The sequence below is a fragment of the Phyllopteryx taeniolatus genome, chromosome 15 (assembly GCF_024500385.1).
Source record: "Phyllopteryx taeniolatus isolate TA_2022b chromosome 15, UOR_Ptae_1.2, whole genome shotgun sequence".
NCBI classification, from domain to species: Eukaryota; Metazoa; Chordata; class Actinopteri; order Syngnathiformes; family Syngnathidae; genus Phyllopteryx; species Phyllopteryx taeniolatus.
Window position 1 is genome coordinate 16,367,937 of NC_084516.1, and position 24,118 is coordinate 16,392,054.

General features: G+C 40.5%; 1 protein-coding gene across 1 annotated transcript in view; it reads left to right on the top strand.

The window, feature by feature from the left end:
• Positions 1–1,104: 1,104 nt before the first annotated feature.
• eng (endoglin) overlaps positions 1,105–24,118 on the top strand; it is a 66,704-nt gene continuing 43,690 nt past the window's right edge. The window contains exons 1-2 of the mRNA XM_061799701.1: positions 1,105–1,330; positions 2,120–2,249. Coding sequence (XP_061655685.1) covers positions 2,204–2,249 — 46 coding nt within the window. The 5' untranslated portion in view covers positions 1,105–1,330; positions 2,120–2,203. The remainder of the gene's footprint in view (positions 1,331–2,119; positions 2,250–24,118) is intronic.

The following is a 24,118-nucleotide window of genomic DNA, read 5'->3' on the forward strand; positions in this document are numbered from 1 at the left end:
AGAGAATGGAAACAGTGTACGCATGTGCTTACAAGTAAGTCTTTAAGTCAGTCAATGTTGAACTCCACCTTAATAAAGACAAATATCACATTAATGCAGTACACACGCTCTTCTGGAGCCGCGTCACGATCACTAACATACAATTGTTTGTGGTTACTTAGAACAGAGCGTGCAAGAATAACCTCAAACAATGAACCACGTGCTGCTTCACCAAGACATTTCTATCTGATCACATTTGGCACTCTACTATGGTTACATTTCCATCACAATGAAACTTACCATTTACCAAATACAGACTGGCGAGGGGGAAAAATAGACTGTAAGTAGACACAACATCCTTTCTGGACTGAACAGAATGAGACGAATCATCCTCCCGCACACCATTCATTGACAAAAAAAATCACACAAAGAGTTAAAACAACCACATAGTCTCCACTACCTTACAGTAATTCTAACTTAGAATGGGAAATGCCATAGGCAAATGGACTAACAATTAGCATTTATCGGTATGCAGCAGTGTTGTTACCCTGTGAGCGATGGATATATGATCACAAATGGTGGAGCTACACGTCCATCCATCCATCCATCCATCCATTTTCTTTACTGCTTATCCTCACGAGGGTCGCGGGCTGCTGGAGCCTATCCCAGCTATCTTCGGGTGGGAGGCGGGCGGGGTACACCCTGAAACAAGCATTCGCATTCACATTCACAGCTACGGCCAATTTAGAGTCTTCAATCAACCCACCACGCATGTTTTTGGGAAGCGGGAGGAAACCGGAGTGCCGGTATAGGGTGTTTTTTCTCTCATTAACAAACACATTACAACTATATTTGTATTTTATTTGGGGGGGGGGGGGGGGGGGGGGGTTGCTGGAACGGATTAATGGCAATCCCACCAATTTCAATAGAGAAAGATAATTTTGAGATACGAGTGTTTTCAGTTAAGAGCGCGGTCAAGGAAAGAATAAAAATCGTATCTCAAGGTACGACTGTCAGTGTGGTGAAATACTCGTGCCTCACCGCCCATTCCCCCCCCCCCCCCCCCACCTTTGCACGCCATTGACCACTGTGTATGTACGCTTCCCATATTTATAATACAACAAAATGCATGACGTTGCGGAGGAGCACATTGGAGCTTCTATTAGGCGGCCAGAGGAGGCTCCGTGGGGGGCGTAGCAACGTCCAAGTGCGCCGCCCAGAAGAGTGGCAAAAGTTGGGGACAAGGCTGACTTAGTTGCTCAACACGGCTGAGTGAAGACACATCTCCACGCGTGGACTAAAAGACCTCGAGCTTCCTTTTAAACACACCGACCACCGCTTTTAAAAAAAGGTACGTTTTTGCGCCACCATTGTACCTTTTTTTTGCCCCCCTTTCTTAACTTAATTCGAGTGTTTTTCATATTCGTAAACATTAGCCATTTTGGGGCTCCCTTGTTGCAGATAGACCAATTCTAACACCATTTTCGCCACATTTCACTCAACCCCAGCATTTCCCTTAATCCTTATCTAAATTTATAATTTAACATTTTTACCAAAGTCGATTTTATTTCACGTCCACGCGAAGTACTAATAAATATTAACCTTCTCGGACATGTCGCTAACATTCCAACTCAATCGCCACTTTCGCCACATTCACTTCAACTTAAAATCCCCCATTTGCCTTTGTATGTACTTTTTTTTTTTTTTTTTTAAATCAATACGTTTTAGTTGGACAAACAGTGTCTTCCTATCCCACCTCCAATGTGAATCACATAACAGGAGTCACCCTCCTGCTCCTTATCTGATCCCGCATTGTGATTTTATTGAAAGCAAAAAGCCTTGCAGTTTAAGCGCTTCCTGAAACGTTTCAAGTAAAGAGTCCAGACGATAATCCTTCAATTTCCGATTGTGCATCAAGGAAGCCGGGAAGAAGTCAGGTGATCGTGCAAAATCCTGACATCTACCTGTGTGTGTGTGTGTGTGTGTGTGTGTGTGTTGTGGATTAACTAATCGACTCACTTTGTAACAAAATGATGGATTTCTTTGTCACCAAATTCCCTCGGAATCCTGTTGTTGTTAAATAAATCCCGTTGTTTTTACCTTGCCCTTGAAAATACCCATCCTGACTCATCTTTTCCAGGCCCTGCGAGTGAAATTAGAAGCATCCAGCTCCAGGAGACCCCTGAAATTCTGCATCCAAACACCCCGGAACATCAAGTCCATCATGGATTCGCTCATTTCGCTTCTTTGCCTCGCTGTGGTTGTCTCGGGTGAGCCACTTGATTTAATACCTTACCCTCATCAAAATATACCGTAATATGATCGATGTGCAGCATATTTAAACTCTACTAAACTATAATATACTGTAATTCTGCTTTATATTTGAACTACCATCTTGCAAATTTCATCCACCAACCCAGAACAATCTGTTAACAATTGTAGCGTTAAATATGTGAAAAAATGTTACGTTTCAGCCTCTCATTATAACAACCTACGTTGATTAAAATGTGCATCCATCCATCCATTTTCTGAACCGCTTATCCTCCAGTGGGTCGCGGTAGTGCTGGAGGCTAGCCCAGCTAACTTCGGGCAGGAGGCCGGGTACACCCTGAACTGGTCGCCAGCCAATTCCAGGGCACATAGAAACAAACAATTCATTCGCACTCACATTCATACCTACGGACAATTTCGAGTTTTCAATCAACGTACCATGGATGTTTTTGGGATGTGGGAGGAAACCAGAGTGCCCGGAGAAAACCCACGCAGGCACGGGGAGAACATGCAAACTCCGCACAAGCGGGGCTGGGATTTGAACCCGGGTCCTCAGAACTGTGAGGCAGATGTGCTAACCTGTCGTCCACCGTGCCGCATATACTGTTGCATTACCGTCATTAAATGTACTAAATAATAAATGAATACTGTTTTATTTAAACTACAACCCTTCACAATCCCATCCATCAACACATAGAACTCCATCGAATACGTAAACAAAACTTTGGGTTTGAATCTCTCGTTTTATTACCAAACCTTCAATAAAATCTCCTGTAATACTGCATCATCTTTAAATCACAAGGCTACAAAATCCCATCAATGCCATCCGTCAACCAGTACCAATTATTTAGCGATTGTAGCTTTTAGTATGTAAACAACGCCCTACGTTTGAGTTCCATCAGGTTTCGTATTTATAAAGTACCCAAGTTAAAGTTTGTGAAGAAATATATTTTGGTACTCAACTGCACATTTTAATATATATATAATATTTTTTTCCAATGAATCAAAGGGCCATTTATTGAGGTCGGTCAGGCAACATGCGATAATACTGTAATATTAAAAAAAAATGTCCTTTTCATTCAAAACAAAAATACAAAATAAAAATCAAACGTCATTTCCATTTTCAAAATTCAATATAATAAACAATTGCGCAGTTAGCACATCACACTTCCTGTATCATGCTCTTATTCTGAAAGACAAAGTGCACTATTTTCGGTGGCAGATTGCCGCTGACTTAGCGATCATGGTATCTTTCACTAATTAATAGCTCATAATAACTAATACTAATAACGCATTCTGGTGCAACAGGTGATGGTACAGTATACTGCACTGTTGTTATGAATGTTAAAATCACAAATTTCTACCACTTTCAAGCAACCTGATAAATTCACGCTAGTGGAGATCTCGGTCCATGGCTATTAGAACTCAATCGATATTTGGGGGCCAATGCCGATATGCAATATATCGATTCTTAAATTCTTATAATAGCCAAAACATTCAAGACAAAGAAGCAGAACACTACTGATTTACAAAAACTCCTTAGCAATATTAATTAAGCATATTTACTAGCTATTTAAAAGTTCTATCTGCAGCCACCGGGTATTTGCAAACACTTCAAACGTGAATGCTGAAGCAAACATCAAAAAGTGGAAAAAGATAGAATACAATGAACTAAACTAGACTTAAAGTAACAATGTGGATGCTTTGAAAATATGCATTGTATAAAATTACAACTAAATATTGGAGATAAAGTTGGAACCTTTTCAAAATTAATTTGTGAATTTATAAGCCCTGGTAAATTCTGCATGGCATTATAAAGCAAAGTAGGACAGTGCGTGGTAGTAGTTTTAGTTTTCATATGAAAGGTTGTGCAGTTGGCTGGCGACCAGTTCAGGGTGTACCCTGCCTCTTGCCCAGAGTTAACTGAGATAGGCTCCAGCACGTCCCGTGATCCTAGTGAGGATTTAGCGGTACGGAAAATGGATGGATGGATATTAATGGTTGACATGGAAGTTATGTGAGATTCATGACTGGTCAGGTGGTCATACTGTTCATAAAAGGACTTTTTGTTGAATTACTATTTGTTCACAAACACCCCACATACTTTATTTTTCCTAGTGTATTTATTTCTGTATTTATTTTTTTTACTCTGTTTCATGTTCTATTGTCTTTTAATGATATTTCCGAATTGTGACACAATCATTCATGCTCTGTTTTTCTTGAGTGTGCCTCGAAATGAACTCTAGTCGAAACACCGCAGCCGAGGCACGTTGACATGAAGAAGCCAGTATCTAAATGCTTTGGCTTTAAAAAGAAAGCTGAAGTCAAAAGGCAACTCCTGCAGTCATTTGCGCCCTGTAGCTGCAACAGTTAAGTTGCATATGAATGCTGTATTATAGTCTTATGTTACCTAATGGTGGACATGGGAGTAAACAGTTTTATATACCTTTGTTTATTTCAGACATGCAGCTCACTCGATGTTAAAACTCGTTCTAGTTTTGTAATTGGCCCGCGGATAAATCGGTCGAGCTCTAATCGCTGTGCCTTCTTTACCACACCACGGTACAACATTTGTATCCCACAGCTTGGGACATTGGGGCATTTTCTCCCAGATGTTTTCAGTGTACAAAAATTCCACCAAAATCTCTCTCTGTTTTCACCCTGAAATCACTCGGCCACCATCTCTCCATTGGATTCGCCGGTGTATCGAACATTTTTCAATTCCAGTGCATTATCCTCGGCGGCAGGTACCCCTCGCCGTGGCAGCACATATACAATGAATGGGTGGTCAATGGCGTAATGGGCTCTGTATGTGCAGTGTGAAAGGGCCTTTTAAACTGTTCAAGCGTCACAAATAGCCTATTGTTATTACTATGAGCATTTTGGGGGTTGGAGTTACATTTTTGGGGCTCTTTATTACAGTTCCTTATTTTTATTTGAAAAATTGATTGGCGGGCCTGGTCAAATGCTCTCCCAGACCCGTACTGTACATGGCCCACACGTCTTGGGTTGCCCACCTCTGCTGGAAGGCCGACAGGCATGCCTAAAGCGGTGGCAAACGTGTAATATGTCATAACAGCACAACACTCTACCTTAACTGAACTGTTGATAACAAGTGATGATGCATATGGTTAATTGGGTAGGAGAATTTCTGTCTGAACTGTTCTGAATTCCTGTTTACCTGCCGGTGTGTTTTCAATCAGATTAACTTTTTCTGCAACAGTCAATTTCATTCTAATAACTTGATGACTTTTACATTACTTTGCTTTCATAATTTCATTTGATTTTCATAGTTTTATTTTTGTTCTCTTTTTTTGTTTTCTGTGAGGTACTGCTGATAAAATATAGAAATTATTGACTACTGAGTATCATTTTGTCAGTTGGGAAACGGTGCAAAACATGCTATTGTACTGTAGCTAACATCCCATTTGGAGGTCTCGGACCGCCTGCTGTGGTTGTGCCCACCCTGGAGTGTCCCTCCACGGACTGGAGGAAAAGTACAAAAGCGCATTAACCAGCGCCTGGAGAAAAAGGGAGGGATGTTTTAGAGGGAAATAGATAGAGATAACAGTAATCGTAAGAACATACGGGAAGTAGAGGGTTCCCCTTTTGCAGAGTAAAAATCATGTAACTAGATTGGATATGGAGCTGGTTATGTATTACAAAGTGGAACTATAGCAAGCGATGGTGATGAGACGCGAGGGGGGCCTTCTCAGACGAAAGGAGGCCGATGTCATGCGAAAAAAAACTGCGTGGTGAGTCAAAACAGTCCACTTCCTGTTTTAATGCGGCGTTAGCCAGCCCCGGGCGGCCGTCAGACTGGGTGGCAGGGAGACAGACGCGACCACTTGTCGCTGGCCCAGACTGATTTCAATCTCCCTCAATGTTATGCCCCTCCCAAATAACAATCCATTTCTGCCTGCCTTGCTTTTCCTCTCTTTCAACTCCCCATGCACTGCAAAGAAGGCTCCGGTGCCAGTCTCCTTTATTCTTCATGTACAATCGAAACTCTTGACTGGCCAGAAATACGAACTGCACCCGTGGATGAAATTGTTGATACCATTTCTTTGAGGAAAGGAAAACCTACGATGGTCACTGAAACACTTTGAAATGGACCCAAGTAATAAATAATAAGACTTAATTCAGAATTAACTGATGAATATCTGACATTGCTTTATTTGTTTGGTCCAACAGAATTATAAAAATAAATAAATAAATCTAATTTTAGTTTCTTCCACAAATGTTCAATAGGATTTAGATCCAGGCTCTTCATATAGTCCCATGTTTTTTTTTTTTTTTTTTTTAAAGTTGTGTCTTTTGGGTCATTATCCTTTACGCTGAGTCCACGCTTTCTGACACTCAGTGGCACGTTTCACTCCAGCGTACCTTGATCATCTTTCATTTAATTTTCCCATGCGCCAGTTCAAGACACTGTGTGCTGGCTGCTACAATGTTAAGACTGAAAACGATAAAAAAAGGGTTAGCTCACGATTAACATCTTAACCGATGATGAGGAAAAATCGAGTGGGTTCTTATTTTGTGTCTGTGTGTGTGTGGAATAGTCCAAATGACCAACACAGCACATCGCACACAATATCTCTACAGACAATCGCAGTCTCCTGCCCCAAACAAGATGTCTGTTGTTGTACCAAGACTGACCTCTAAGAAGCAGCACACTCCCACAGGGAAACCAGACTAATAGAAACTACAAAGAATAAGAAAATAGAAGCAGCTAGGCTAACTGTAGGCTGATCTGGTAACAACAATGCGGTTGCTAATTCTTCACCTTCTAATTTTTACTCAAGAGAATGCCTTGTTAGACACGATATAGAATTACTCAGCACAACTAGTTGCTCCTCTGTCTGTGTCCGGCACCCGCACAGGCTTCATAACTGGCTATCGTTCCGTTTCACATCATAATCATGGAGTCCATGGCTTGTCCCAACTCAGTGTTGACCGCACACATAAGGCTTTGCTGTAGTAAATATTGAACAAGTTTAGTGTTTAAGATTGTCAACCGAGCGGCATGGTGGACGACTGGTTAGAGCGTCAGCCTCACAGTTCTGAGGACCGGGGTTCAATCCCGGCCCCGCCGGTGTGGAGTTTGCATGTTCTCCCCCTGTGCCTGCGTGGGTTTTCTCCGGGCACTCCGGTTTCCTCCCATGAATTGGAGACTCTAAATTGCCCGTAGGTGTGAATGTGAGTCCGAAAGGTTGTTTGTTTGTATGTGCCCTGCGATTGGCTGGCAACAATTTCATGGTGTACTCCGCCTCCTTTCCTCGTTGATAGCTGGGATAGGCTCCAGCACGCCCGCGACCCTAGTGAGGAGAAGCGGCTCAGAAAATGGATGGATGGATGGACGGACGGATTGTCAACCGAACTGTTTTCCCATTAGATTGATAGGGGGGGAAAAAATCCCTCTTAACACACCCCGCACCACAGGATGGTCGGTCAGAATAATCTTTTAGAGACATCTGTTAATAATGAGGCCTTTGCTGACTTAAATAACGAAGGGAGAAAAAAATGCTGAAATTGAAATTAAATTGAGAGGAAATTTGTAACTTTGTGTTCTTCTCTTAAACTAGTCCATCTTTTGCTATAAGTGTTGCAAAAAAGCCCAAGAAAATGGGCTCACAAAACACTCGCTGAACGGAGCTCTTGTGAGGTACGTTAAATGGCAAGGGTTTGTGCGAGTCAAGCGTTTTTTTTTTTTTTCTTAAAACATAACATACCTCTATTCCAACACACACGCATACACACGGCAAGGATTATTCAAAATAATAGTAATGTTCTCCCTCATTGTGATGTCTGGCCCAGTGCTCTTATTCTGCAGTTTGCCTGAACGCCTCATTAGTCGTCGTTGAGATAAATACCTCGTCAGCATGGCGACCACTTGTGCCCCATGTCAACATGCCTGCTGTCTGCGCTGATAAGACCTGGCCATAAGACCATTATGTGCGCTGTTATCTCTCGACCGTTTGTGCCCGCGGGCGGACCCCAAAGGCTCTCACAGGATAAGTGCCTACATTTGGATGGAACCTTGAGGGCGCAAAGTCATGGGCCGTCTTGACCAACCAATGAGATGAAGTGCTCGAAAGGCGTTGAAGTCTCTAGCTCATTTCTCATCTAGGCTGAGTCTTATCTTAATTTCACTCAATCGTTCACTTGGGACGTGAATTAATGAGGATAGCGTTATGCGGGGGAGCGTAAGTGCTTTAATTGTACCCGACAGATTGATCACGAAAAAATATCGGCATAAAAGCACCATATCGTGATTTATTTTTTATTTTTTTTTAAATACTACCCCAAATAACATTACATTAGGAACACTGTACAAAGTTTGTGTTTTTATGTACTTCTAAACCACTAAAGAATTGTATCCAGTTGGCTAACAGTCTGGCATCAGAGTTCTTTAGTTCATAATAATAAATGGTTGCCAGTGATTGTTAATGTTTTTGTGGTGGTCTCAATATGATTCACACTTGAATGAACCTCCAGGACACCACAGTTGCGAATTGCAAAGAATTTTTTTCTTTATAGTAGAGGGGACATATTTTGCCAAACCAACTTTTTTTTGTATTTGGGATGTAATATTGTCTCTTTGGTGCATCAGTAAACATGAAATATGTATTGAAATCGTCTACGCATTCCTGAGTTCCAGACGTTTTTCTGCCGAGAGGCCTGTAATCAGGTCATCCAAATTGCTCAAGCTTATCTATGTCACTAGCAAAGATCTCCGCCTACCACTCTGCTCCCGAGCCAGCGCTGTCGACATAACAAACACTGTACTCTACCCAGCTTTCAACTGCACACGCAAGACACAAACAAGACTTAAAACACCCCCGCACAGGTCATGCAACATTACAACCTGTACCTGCTGCTTGAATTTGCCAAATATAAGTCAATATCACGGAATATAAGTCAATAACACTGCATAGCCACGGAAAAGTCAACATTATTTAGCTACTATTTCCCTGGATTGCCTCTAGCTTTTCTCATGGCACATGTCCATTTTCTATGAAGCCGCTATGGTAGAAATCACCCTCCTCTGATCCATACCCATTCTTATAGAACAGCATAAATCAGGACCACTTTTTGTCATTCTCCATAATCCAATCCTTTTTTCTCCAAAGCCTTAATATCTGCATTTCTTAAAGGTCCCATATTTTACCAGACCAACATATTTTACCAGACCAACATTTTCTAGTATTTGGGAGTTATATTGGTGCAATATGAATTAAAATTGTCCACACATTCCTGAGTTTCAAATGTCTTCATCTGCCGAGAGGCCTGAAATCAGGTCATTCGAATTTCTCGAGGTTATCTATTTAACTAGCGAACATCTCCGCCTCCCTATCCAAACCTGTGCCAGCGCTGTCAACATAAACACGTGTGCTCTCACAAGTGGGTCTTCTACACGGAGGCAACCAATCAGAGGAAAGTGGGCGGTCTTAGCCAAATATGGACAAAGCGGATACAAAACAGGGTCGAACAGAAGTAGCTGTCAGAGGGGCCTTTTCTGGACACTTGTATGACAAAACCAAGGTGTTTTTTTTTTAAATGAAATGAAATGGACACTTTTATACTAAGTCCATGTTAGAGAGATTCTATGGAGGTCCAAATAGTCAAAATACAGGACCTTTAGGAATGGGCATAATAATCCCTTTGATTGATATTCAGGAACTCTGTGGATTGATTAGTGATTAATCATGCCTTGAAGTGAATGAGGCAAAATGGAGTGCGCTACTTGGCTGCAACCAGCAGAGGCGCTGTTGATTTAGTCTCAGCTAGCTTGTGATTTGAAAAAGAAAAATAGTAAATGTATTTTTTTTCAAGTTGTATTCTTACAACAATTTAATGGTATTTTGTTTCGAATGTTTTTTTTTATATTACAAGAGTAAAACGTCAGCTTGCATGAATACATTCTGATTTTGAAAAATGACAGTTGATCATCAAAAATTTGTTCGATTGTTTGAAACTGATTGGATCAGTCAAAATGGAATGCACAGTTTGGCTTGCAACCAACAAAGGCACAATTCATTCAAACAAGTTTGCTGTTTTAAAGAAGCCTGACATTGCGTAAACCATGTGATTTATTACACAGCATTTATTGTTGAACTGGTATATTGTTGTGAAACAAATCTTTAAAAAAGAAAAATATACATTCTGTAGTATTTTCTGCCATCTGAAATCAATATAAACTAGTGGTTCAACAAATGAAGGCAATCGATGAATTGATTGATCATATTCCATTTGTCGTGTGGAAATGTATCAGTTCTTAGTTTTCATTGTCTTTGTGGGAAGGACTAGGCAAACTTGAACTACCATCATTTTTTGTTGCGGATAGAGTATTATTTATTTATTTATTTATTTTTTTACTATTTTTTTTCCAGTAATAACAAAATTTAGATGCATCCAGTCGGTGGCAATTTACACAGGTCTCAGCATTCTACTTGTACAGTATTCTCAGAAAATGTTTGTTGCAAATCATTGAAAGTTCCGCCTTTATATTAGGTTCAAACACCGAAAGTGTTTTTTTCCCCCCAAGTAACTGCCTTAAAATATGTTGTATACTAAAACTAGTGTGTTACTTGTATTTCAAAATCCTAGAAAATAAGTCCTCATGAGACATCGGGAAGAGGATCATTCCCAATGAGGTATTTGCAGGCCTGTTGAATGTGAGCACTGGGCGGGAAGTCTTCCTGTTGATTCAGGTGCCACACCGCTCAATCTGTATTTATAGACCTGACACTAGAAACTTTGTTGCTTTTCCGACCTCTCTCGCAACTATTTTTCAAATGACTTGCAACAAATCTAGCGTCTTTTTGTGGGATGATTGTAGACCTCTGGAGAATAGGAAGACTCCCTCTAAAGCAGAAAACAGCAAATGAACGGTGTCCCCCAAACCAGCACCCAGAACGATTGTATTGTATTTTCAGTCATGGAGGCAGCACTTCATCACCAATTCAGTGAATTACACTTTCTCAATTAGTGTAATGGATCTGCTGCTTGAAAACTGCTTCAGCCTGTTTAGTGGCCAAGTCATGGGTGGAGAAACTCTGTGTAGGGGTGATATTACTGTATATAAATTATCACTCACAGGCACATTTTCAGAATTAACACAGATAATAAAGGTTGTTTAATTTCACACTTAATTGGTGGTCAGACACTTCAGAGGCCTAACGTAACTATTTGTATGCAAGTGTCACAGATTGATATTGTATCTTTCCCTTTCCTGTCATACAAGTGTAAAAAGAGGTTTTTATAGCCACTGCAAATGTAGAAAAGCAACAAAATGCGATATGTTAATGTTTTTTTTTTCTTCTTTACTGTGCTTTAGTTTCTTCAGCGGGAGGACTTTTATTCTTTAGACCAGGGGTGTCAAACTGATGTTTGTCACGGGTCAGATTGTAGTTATGGTTTTCCCTCAGAGGGCCGTTGTGACTGTGGAGCCACATAAATGTCTGATCGCCTCATCATATGCCTTTCCTCTGATTGGTTGCCTCCGTGTACACATAGTGTGGAACCTCTGTTTTCGTATACCGTAGTTCTCGTATGATTCGGTTTTTGAAATTGTTTTGGCCGAAATTATGTCCCAGTTGTCATACATCCGCTTGGTTTTTGTACAGTTGAAAATGGTCCAAAGCAACTACCTGCTAGGGTCACGCTTGCCATTTCTCAATGTTATTAAAAGTGAAGACAATTTTAAATTTTGGTACAGATGAACACGAAGTAGACACACGTTATTTGCTTTCATTTACAGGCCAAATGAAATGATGTGGCGGGCCCGATCTGGCCCCTGGGCCTTTAGTTTGACACCTGTGATTTAGACGAACTGGGTTGAAAATTAAATTACTTTTAATTGGCAACCCATACGACAAATACTCACAGTCCCTAAAATGTTAAAAGGAAAATCTGCCTGAACTTGAGTCAAACGACCTCTATAGCGTTTGAGTTTGCGCCGCAGTTAAAAGTTGCATCACATATCCGTTAAAGATTCTGCTGATTCCGAAACCTTGCTGTCGTTAACATGTCCAACTTTTCTTCATCACTGGAAGTCAAACTCCTCACTACGGCAACATTTTAATTGGCTCGTAACGTGTTGCGGGAGTATTAAACGAGCTTTCTGAGAGTGATAACCTCTCTCGTCTCATAAGCACTGTGCATTTCCCCTTGTTGTTTCCACTTGGCTTGTGTCTTTATTCAAATATCACAGCCTTTGTTGCGCTCCTGCCTTCAAATTTGGAAGTCATCCATATCCGCTGGAAAGAATCAGTCGAAAATGGAAAAAAAAAAAACCAAGAAGAAGCTAATCTTGGCTGGTTGCGGATGATGCATAGGTTGTTGCAGAGCTTCATCAATCTCCAGTGATTGTGAACAGACAATGTGGCATTAGTCTCTCCTTTCAGTTGTGGTTAATTAGCACGGGATATTTTAATTTAGTCTGTGTGTTCATCTAACACGCAGATGAATGATTCCGTTACACAATCGATCTTGTGTGGGACCAGGGAGAGTACCACATTGCCTCAAATATTGGCCTGCACTTGAATAGATGCTGTCCCTCAATTAAACACCTCTCCAAGTTTACGCCTCGGGTAGTGCTGCTAGGTAGCTGTAATGATCTTTTATAGAGGTTTTTTTGTTAATGTTACTTGCATACGACATTACGAACAAAGTGCAATGAACTAGTTTACACAGTGGCTTAAGAATATGTGATCGCACAGCACAAGAAGGCACGTTCAGTTACAACCGTACTGTTGTTTTAATTGATTGGATTATATTTATGGCCAAGACGTTTTTTTCTTACAAATATTTACTATACTTATGACATTACGACTGCATCACTGTAGGTTAGTGGTCGCCGATAGCACAACTTGCGGACAAATTTGAGTCACGCCGCCACCGTAGAAACTGAACTTTATGGTAAACTATGGACCCCCTGTACTCTGGATTTTCTTAAGCATTCAGTTTGCTTCACCTGTTAGCACTTGGATAACATTTCCGTTGCATGCGTTTTATCTGAAGGAAAATCACTGTAGCAGACTAGCTGCACGAATTCCACAAAGAGCAATACAAGAAGCATCTTTGTGTTTATTACAGTATTAAAAAAAAAAACAAAAAAAAACAACATAGCCCTTTTTTTCGTCCCGTACGCCAGGACCACCGTAGTAGCTCACCAAATGGAAGGTTTGGGTTACAAAAACAGAGGCTTACTTCTCCAGACAATGGGGGATGTAAAAAAACCAAACAAACAAACAAAAAATAATCACAATGATGAAACCTACAACAAACAAAATACACATTAACTTGGTCTTAAAGCCATGCAGCAAGTTCAGTCCTGAACAGACGTATCACTTTCCTGCATGCATTTAAAAAAAGGTAATATCTTATATCTTTTGAAAGTGCCTCAAACATACCTTGTGGGTTGCGTCCCTCAAATAATGCCTGGGACTCAATGCAATTGAGTAAATAAATGCCCCCAGCCTTTATTCGAGGCGATACGGTAAACATAAGCTCCCATTTCACTGCCTGTAAAATCTGTCATTTGAGGGTGATGAAATTGGCCTGGCAATGTTCCACTTTCAAAGGTAATATCAGAGTCTGAGTAAGGTTTTGTTTTTGGAACGCTGTGACAGGGGTCTTTAACACTCGAGACTCACTTCTCCTGCCCTGTTGTTTTGAAAGGAATCGTATTTTAGACATCACATGAAACATTATAGCCCGCGTAGCACACATTGAGAGTCACTGCTCTAAAACACAGGTGTCAAACCAGAGGCCCATTTACTGCAAATATTTACTGTTATTATGACTTTACTACTGCTGCAACCGTTGCTGACGTCATAGGCTGTTTTGCTTGAACCCTGGCAGCTAGATCCATTCCACACATCCACCCTCCAAGTATCCTTACTTTTACTCCGTTACAATGATCAAGATGTCGCTCGCTGCTTTTATTGATCAATTATTGCTTATTTATCAACTGTTTCGTGCGCAAGACTTCGACTTCCGCATTGGGTACTGTTTGCGCCAATCCCATTTAAGTGCTAGTGACGTTTAAGTCTAGTTCACCAATCAAACGACACAAGAAAGTCACATGACCTCACACAAAGTCTTCTATTGGGCTTCCCGGGCATAGGTATTGACACTAGATAAGCCAGCCCGGCTGATTGTCGTGCCTTGTAGTATTTTACTGGCACTGTCTGCCCAAACGTGGAGAAAACACCGTGCAGTAAATTGCATACACACAACAACATCAGAATTTGCACATTCACATTTTATTTTGTATTTTTTTTTTAGTTGATGTTCATGCTGTGGTTGAAAAAAATCTGAAGTTACTCGCTATTTACTCAGTACTTGTAATTATTTCACTGTGTACTTTTTACACTTAAGTCATTTTTTGGAGGACTACTTTTACTTGAGTCACATTATTGTCAAGTAACAGTACTCTTACTTGAGTACAATGTTTGGCTACTCTACCCACCTCTAGAGCGGACGTCATCTATTGCTACTCTTACGTTTAAACAACATTTTTGCTCATCAGATTAGCCAGTGTCTTTTTTTTTTTTTTTTTTTTTTTTTTGTATTTTCGCTTTGAGGTGCTGCGGGTCGTGGCCCTGGTTGTGGTCCCAGTGGAACCGCGAAGCACATGTAACATCGGCGACAAGAGCTGATCCGCGAGTACATCTTGTATTAATTAGGAAGCGCGCCTACAATTATCTAGTTAGTTTACAGATGTTAATGTTAAATGTATTAAGCGACGGAGCGAATTCAGAAATGGCCAGTAAAAACAGAAAAATATTGTACTTAATATTTTCCTGGAGGATGCATTTGGGATTAGCCTTTGAAGTTGCTAATAGTGAAAAATGAAGTGAAACAGACTGATTTTAGTCAATTCTTTTCCAGAATGAGAGTGCTTAAAGAGGAGGATGCTATTCATGTGGCACAGCTTGAAGCAGGCATCAGGTGCAGGTGGAGATGGGCCTGGCTCAAGTTGGAGGCCAAAACAAAAAAGCAAAGAAAAGAGGCAAATTTTATTTTAATGTTAAATTTTTACATCAACATGTACTTGAGCGGTGTAAATAAATGTTTTTCTGCGTGAAGAAATTGTTTTTATTTTGGCTCATTGCACTATTCAGTTTAAAAAAAAAAAAAAAAGTATTAAATTGTAAATTCTCTGCGGGGGCATGTGGGGGGTGGGGGGATCTACAATTTACTACAATGTTTTTTTTTGTTGTTTTTTTTTGGTCACCTTTTTCATACCTTTAGTGTTTTGAAAAATGTATTTTATTGGAATCAGAAATTCCGGGGTGCAATTATGTGCTGCGCAGGTACACATGCGCACTGAAAATATTAAAAGTGCACCAGATTCAAGCATGTCACTGTACATTTGATTACCAAGCATTTAGCGTTTGCTTTTTTTTTTTTTTTTTTTTTTTTTGAGCAGAGAGGTAGACAGGGCTCAAGTCGTGTTGTCATTCGCGACTTGTTCATATGAACAAATCTTTTGATTGAACGTTCAGCTGCATTCAGCCACGAGCATGTACCCCGTAAACAGCAACACTCGCGGGGTGGAAAAAGTGGCTGAGTGCCGTGGGGCCCCCGACGAGGCGGCAGGGTTCGTGGTAATCTCGCTGCGCAGCAGCTACGTCAGTCTGCCAAAATATATCTTTACGTGAAAATGGTCTGAGGTGCAAAAAAGATCTGGGACTGATGCCCTAGAGAACTGTGCTAAATACAATTCAGGTGTGGGCAATTAATTTTTCGAAGGGGCCATGTAAGAAAGTAAAAAAAATTTTGAGGGCCACACCAACATGCTAACCTCAATTGTGTTGAATATGAATTTTATGTCTCTTTATAAAGCAGTTAATTGTATAGTTTTAATAAGCTGCTACGTGTGTAGCTATGGTATATGTTCAGTCACATTAAAATAACATATTTAGAGATATTAACATCGCTAATCAACATTCAACATTGTTAATCAACATTCACAAAAATCATGTCTCCAGTGTCCATAAGCTTTTCTATATTTTTAATTTGTGAAGTGATTATGAGCACAAACCACGAACTTATATTAGTCATTCTTAAGGCAAATTCCTCACATCCCTCCACCGTGCAAGAAATAAGAATGTTGCTCACATGAGGACCACAGTTGGCGTTGGCGCCATTTATGTTTTTGAAAAAAATGTTGCTAGAATGGTCAGAAAAGTCACTAAATACAGTGATAATATCTTCAAGTTGTCGGTGCTCTTGTTCGCTTGCACTGCTGACACACGTGCATGTCAAAATAAAGCAGCCATAGTTGAAGCTCTGTTTTGATCTCATAAATGCTGAGAGTGCTGGTAAGAGACCGGACCTGCGGGATTTGGCCCACGGGATGTACTTTGACCAGTTGCACTGAAAGTCTTTAAGTTCATCCATGGGGTCGGTGGGTCAGGAAAAACATGAGCACCAAACAACAACTCCTGGTGCTCCTTTGAGAACCAAACAAAAATGATATGTACCCTGGCAAATATTGTCCAAAAACAAACCTTTCTTGAACATATATATTTCATTCAAACATTAACACTTTTAGAGTAACAACATGACAACACCAGCAGAATGAATACCATATTCCATCCATCCATCCATTTTCTGAGCCGCTTCTCTTCACTAGGGTCGCGGGCGTGCTGGAGCCTATCCCAGCTATCATCGGGCAGGAGGCGGGGTACACCCTGAACTGGTTGGCAGCCAATCGCAGAGCACATACAAACAAACAACCATTCGCACTCACATTCACACCTACGGGCAATTTAGAGTCTTCAATTAACATGGGATGTGGGAGGAAACCGGAGTGCCCGGAGAAAACCCACGCAGGCACAGGGAGAACATGCAAACTTTTTAAATTTGTGATGTGATTAGCGGATTGAACCCTGCTCCTCAGAACTGTGAGGCTGACGCTCTAACCAGTCGGCCACCGTGCCGCTGAATACCATATTGCAAAACAAAATGAATTATTACAACTGTAATGTAGTGTGTTTACCTGAGCATTCTAATATAAATGTTAATTCCCCTAGTAATCTGTGTTATAGTACATAATACTGCACAGACAAATAAATACATACACTTTCGTTTGCAAATTGTACCTGAATGCAGCTCACGCAGCCATTACTTGACTGCAAGTGTAAACGTGATTGGCGGCTGCACTGAACAGCAAACCACACAACAAACGGATGAAAAATAAAGTAGAAACAAAATTAATTGACCAAAACTGACGCAGAGATGCATGGAGTTACCTAAAACAAAATTTAATCTGTACAAAAAAATGAAAAACTGCATATTACTTTAACGGGGAAAAGTGTTTCTGTCTTCAAAATGTCACTTTAAAATCCACACAGATTACTGTTTGGGTTCATAACAAAAAAGTTGAAAGCATGCAAAATCCTCTTGGACCCTCCACATCCTGGTCACCAGCTCTTTCAGCTCCTTCCCTCAGGTAGGCGCTACCGAACAATGCAAACTAAAACTAGCAGACATTCCAACAGCTTCTTCCCTCTTGCCATTAACTTTTTAAACAGTTAACTTACAATTCCATTGCAACATGCTGACAATTTCATTGTCTTGAGTTTTTTGTCACATTTCTGTCGGGCCAATTATACATTACTCATGCACTCACTGTAATAGTCTCTCCACGCTGCACTATTTGCATATCTGTTGGTGACCAATACTGGTCACTCATGTGCCTGAGGAGCATCTGCACCATTTGCACAATCGACTGAGTAGTATCTGCAACATTTGCACAATTGACATTGTCCCAGATTATCGCACTACTAGTCACTTTAAACTGCATACATTTCTTGAAGTCTCGGCGCCCTTCGCACAATGGTCATTGCACCGGACTATTGCTCTATTAGTCATTCAAACTGCTCTAATTCCTGGAGGACTCTGCACCTTTTTGCACAATTGTCAAAAAAAATAAATAAATTGTACTGGCATTACCAGAATACTAGCAACCTTTTATTGCTCAGTGACTGTCAACTCCCGGGGTGGCCGCCACCGTCGCCGCTCGAGGAGTTCATCACCCATTTTGCAGAGTACAGTTCGCAGTCTCCTAAAAGTGTTGTCATCCGTGTCCTTAAAGTATCTCCACACACGCAGCTGATATGGTGCTTACCTGGAAGTTATATGTTAGGCTGGTAAAGTGGTATTGGTGTGTACAGTATCTGACAACTTTTACGAGAACCAGTACTGTACCAATACTGAACAGAGGTGTCAATACTAGTATTGGTAATGGCATGCCCCTAGTTTAAACTCACTTGACAATAACCGTTATATACTGTGTTGACAACATTGTTTGATATTATTACAAATAAACCCCTCATCCATCAGAAGTTGAGCAAATACTAACTGCCCCTGCCTCTATTGAAATACGGTGTATATATAAGCGTGTACATAAAAGTGATAAGGTATTGTTTATGACTGTAACAAAAAATAGCATAGAAGCAAACGTGGCTGCGTGCATACGGAATGTCTCATTACGGGCATAAAGCGAGCACTGAGGAAGCGAGCCGTAGACCTTCCATAAGCCGCCGCTGTACTCGCTGTTCCGCCGGCTTCCGACAACGATGAGGCGACGGACGAATGGCTCCCCGAGGTGTAAACAGAGCTAGTGTGAAGACAGGCTGTCTCCAGGCTCGCCGATTACGTCCTGGCTTCCTTTCCAAGTACGGCTTGGCTGGAGCGCCTGTTTGGCTCACGGCCTTTTTAAGCTGTCAAAACTTTGACACCACTAATCACCGTGTTGTGTGCGTGTGTTTTTTTTTTTTTTAATGGATAGCATTTCAGGTGGTTGAGGAAGCGAGATGCTCAGGAAAGCTTGTGTGGTGGTGTGTAGCAAGCACAGGGGTGAGAGGCCAAGGGACAGTACATACCCCTGCAGAGTACTGATAAGAGCTTGTTTACCTTCCTGTGGATGGTCAGGCCTCAATCTGCAGCTGCGGAAACGCCGGGACAATAGGTGTGTGTGTGTGTGTGTGTGTGTGTGTGTGTGTGTGCGCGCGCGCGAGTGTGTTTGTGTGCGCGTGTGTGTGTATATTCATGGTGTGTTGTGGCTTTGACGCTCGCCTTTTCCCGCCATGGCTAACTACTAAAGGAACTTTGGCCCCTCCCCTTCCTCGTCATGATTCCTTCGCTAGATGCGAACACTTCACTCAAAATCTTTTCATACGTCAGGGATTTGCTACAGTATGTGGAAATAATATACCGTAATTTCTCATGTATAATGCAAATGTTTTCCCCCAAAAGTCAATAGTGCGCATTATACATAGGCATAGGGGAAAATGGGGAAAAAAAACTTTCCCATTTTATAAATGTATGCCGCCATCTAGAGGTTATGAAAAAGATGTACACTTTCATTCCAGTATATGCCACTGCCACCTTGAGGTTATGAAAAAGGTGAAGCCTACACTTTCATTCCAATATGACAGGCGTACGTATGACTGCATACATGTACAGTTGTGCTCATAGGTTTACATACCCTGGCAGAATTAGTGAAATATTGTTTTTCTAAATACAACTGATAACTGAACAACATCCATCATTAACTTCTTTATGGTTATGTTTTATTCAATGATAATGCTTTTCTGAAATGCTTGAGAGTTTAATTTGAATCCCATTAAAATGAAATTAAATGTTTCGCCTGGCCCTTCATGTTTTCTTTAAAGAATTGTACCCATCTTACAAATTCTGCCTGGGTAATCAAGCATATGAGCACAACTGTGTTTTCTCATTTACGAAATAAAAATAAGGCTGTGAATTTCAAAATAAGAGCAAGTAAATAAAACGAAAGTATAATTTAAAAAAAAGTATAATCAAAGTGCTTAACTTCAGAATAATTCCTTGAAAAAACTAGCAAAATGAAAATGTTTTGATCATATGGGTAGAAGCAAAATCATGCATTGCAAAAATGCATTATACATGGGTAGAAGGGTTTTCCAGAATTTTGAGGTCAACTTTGGGGGTGTGTATTATACATGGGTGCGCATTATACATGAGAAATTACGGTACATATAATATTGAATTAAAAAATATTGACAAAATAAAAAAATGCAGGTAAATACAAAGATGTTAGCATAAACAAACATATTACATGAAAAATCCACAAATATAGTCAAATTCTTTACAAAAACCTTCAAATATTACACTAAAAATGCAAATATTAAAAAACACGAGGAAAAAAAACTTATCAAAATATGACATGAAAAATAAACATGACATGAAAAATACACAAATGTTACTTGATAAAAAATGTCACATGATTAAAAAAAAAATAAAATATAGAAAATAATTTAAAACATTGGATGAATGTTGCACAAATATTTTAAAATATATATTTTTTTTAACAGGGGTGCTAAAAAGCGAAAAACAATATAGATATTTCGGACGTAATTCACGCAGGAGATGCTCACCTTTTCCCACCACAGCAAACTACTGATTCTAAACATTTTGCGGGGGACATCTAATTCAAAGCTCAGTCCTGTACTGTACTCACGGCATTAACTTTTTTGTACTTTCTCTCACTTCTCTTAAAAGTTGCCATACTCCCTAGTAATTGAACCTCACAGGCCACACTATAAAGCAGTAGAACCATGTGATTTATCGCGGCGAATCAGCAAATAAACGTGATAATAATGGGAGTAAAAAAAGTACTTATACTGAAACAGTGGATAGAAAAAGGTTACTTGCTAAATATTGGTGACTTGCACTTTTCAATAGCGTGTAATCTGTAACTGCAATGTAGTGAAGAACTCCTCCAACATTTCTAACATGGGGCTCATCACTTTCACTCCTCTCCCACAAAAATAAAAAGTCCCTTCAGTTGCCTTTATTCAGGTTGAGCCATGACAGATAAAATTTTCCTTATCACCCTAATGTTTAACAGAGCGTGGAGCAATCTGTTACTCTAAAGGGAAGATTATAGGCAGAATAATACAGTGCACAAATACAGTAGACACTGCAATGCATCACTGGCCTTGAGTGCTGATTAATAACTATTTTTCTTAAAGCGTTGCATAGTTGTGTCCATTGTGCTGATATACACTTTTTAGTCCCAATGTGTGATGCTTGTATCCTAAGTCACTATCAGTGCAAACAAGCCGAGACACTTGCTGTCAGGGATTTAGCCGCTTCTGGGGAACAAAAGGGAATAAGTAGAAATACAGGATGCCAGCTAGCCAACTCTGTGTTGGGCTGCATTGATCCCGGAAGAAGATAAATCACCACAAAGTCTCCAGAAACGCCCAAACACAGTCACCAGCTGCCCTTAGTGCAGCTCGAGTGCACTTTGCATAATTATATTGGTCCTACGCGGATGGTGAGCTTTCATTTAAGGAGGCCCGGCTCGGCTTTAGGAATAATAAGAGTGTTTTCATTTAATCCTTGAAACAAATGAGAGGAATACTCTCTCAGGGAAAATAGACTCCTCTGGACAGTCCATTACGGGGGAGATGATTGTGTTGGCTTGCTAATCTTTACAATGTTAAAGGAGCAAATATTGAAATGGACGCCAGTGGTACACAACTACACAAATATTAGCGGCATTGCAATACAGCGATTATGCGGTAAAGCGATAATACATTTATTTGAAAAAACAACAACAATAATCAGGTGCATTCTTCCGTTGAGGAAAAAAAGATGTTGATATTTCAAGAATTACATAAAAATGCCTGCTGTTCGTCTCAGTTTGGATTGTCGCTGAGTTTTCCAACTAAGAGAGTGACTCAGAGGATATACATTAGTCACTCGTTTATTGCGGGAGTTACGTTACAGAACCCACCGCCCAGATTGTGCCTCATGCAAATGTATTTTTAGTTCTTGTGAATATTAAAAAAACTATCAACTCTTTGGATTATGGTTATGTATTTGGATAAAATTAAGGTCCAACCTTATATCAATGTAACTGAAAATGGAAAACCTGAAGAAACCATTGGTTTGTTAAAACACAGTAATTATGACCTGCTCCATCAAAAATAAATATGGTGTTGTTACTCCATGCTTTGTCAGAGGTAAAATAATGTATTGGTCATTTCGATACGCATTGATTATATCAATATCAGATGAAGACGAATCGATACCGTACCACACGAGGTAATGCGATATTGATATTTGATCACACCCCTAGTCTTTATGAGGGTTATGACCTTTTGAACCTCGGCTGCTTTCAGGTCTTGTTGGGCGTTCTTAATCATGTTGGGCATCATTAGTCGTATAGAGTACAGGAATTTACGATGGGGAATTGACCACTCGTGCTTTTGACTGTCGACCACAGTTTGAAATGCATTACTGACATCTACAGGTTTTAAGTGGAACAGCATTAATCTGAAGCATTCATGTCATGCCTTGTGGCTATTATGCAGTTTTACACTTGAGTTGTTTGCTTTGACTTTCTATCCAAGCATGCATGAAGTAATTGTTTTAGCTGAGCTGAGAAATAATCTGAAGAGAGTCAATGATAAACCAATGATACCTTGCAGCAAATATAGCAAAAGAACCCATCCATCCATCCATTTTCTGAGCCGCTTCTCCTCACTCGGGTCGCGGGCGTGCTGGAGCCTATCCCAGCTGTCAACGGGCAGGAGGCGGGGTACACCCTGAACTGGTTGCCAGCCAATCGCAGGGCACATACAAACAAATAGAGTCACCAAATAATGCATGTTTAATGCAGAAAACCCACGCAGGCACGGGGAGAACATGCAAACTCCACACAGGCGGGGCCGGGGATTGAACCCGGGTCCTCAGAACTGTGAGGCTGACGCTCTAACCAGTCGTCCACCATGCCGGCTAGCAAAAGAACCAATTCCTGTATTTGAAAACTACCGTAGGGCCATGTAAGTCCGACGTGGTGTTAAAAAAATATATTAAAACAAATAAATAAATAAAAAATAAATACCAGCAACCGCTGCAATGGGGGCATTTGTCTGCGTTCTTGTGAGCAGCGGTTGTTTTTTGCCGCCGACGCGTGCTGATGTTTTATCTTGTCAGATGCAAGTCTGTCTCCGCAGGGATCCTTTCCCGAATAAATCTGTCAAACGGAAAGCCTCGCTCAAGGAGAAGCTGCACTGTGAAATCTGGTGGGAGGTGAGTCGTTGCAGGAAATGTAGAAAATGAGTGGGAGCTCAAGCGAGGTGCAGTAGAAATATAATTTATATCCATAAATGTCGTTATTTGAAAATCGAAGCAGTGACTGGTGTTTGTTCCGCCCCAAACAAGATAAAAAAAACAATGCCCTCCTTCGCAATCTTTGCAATGGCCATCTTTTGCACGCTATATGAAGTGTCAGCAGGGGTCTTTTTTGTAACACTGCCAGTCAAACTAGGATTCCTTCAGCGAAGCACTCTATTCTGAGATAACTATTATTCTGAAAAGAGTAGGAGAATGAAGACAATGTGGTTAGTTTGAAGTATTGTGTGCGCTTCTTGTAAAAGCAACAAAGGGTGTTCCATGTGCTAACCTGTGTTTGAGAGAATCATGGCATGAACACACAGGTTTTTCTCTTGGAGCACTATGTAAAATCATTTTCCCAAGAAGAGTTGGAGAGTGGAGTCGATGTCATTTGCTAAAGGTATTGTGTACTTTTTTTTCAGAAAAGCTAGAAATCAGCTCATCTACACATACTTGTGCCTGGGAGAAGTGCGCTATAAACACAAATTTTAATCTGTGGATATTGCCCAGAAAACGGTTATTCCGAGAGCAGTTCGAGAGTGGAATGGTCGTCATTAGCTAATGGTGTTCTCATGAAAGCAACAAAGCTTGGTTGAAGCCCAGCATGAACACAAACAATTATCTCTGGATATTGCCGAGAAAATTGTTATTCTGGGAGACGCTGGAGAGTAGAGCC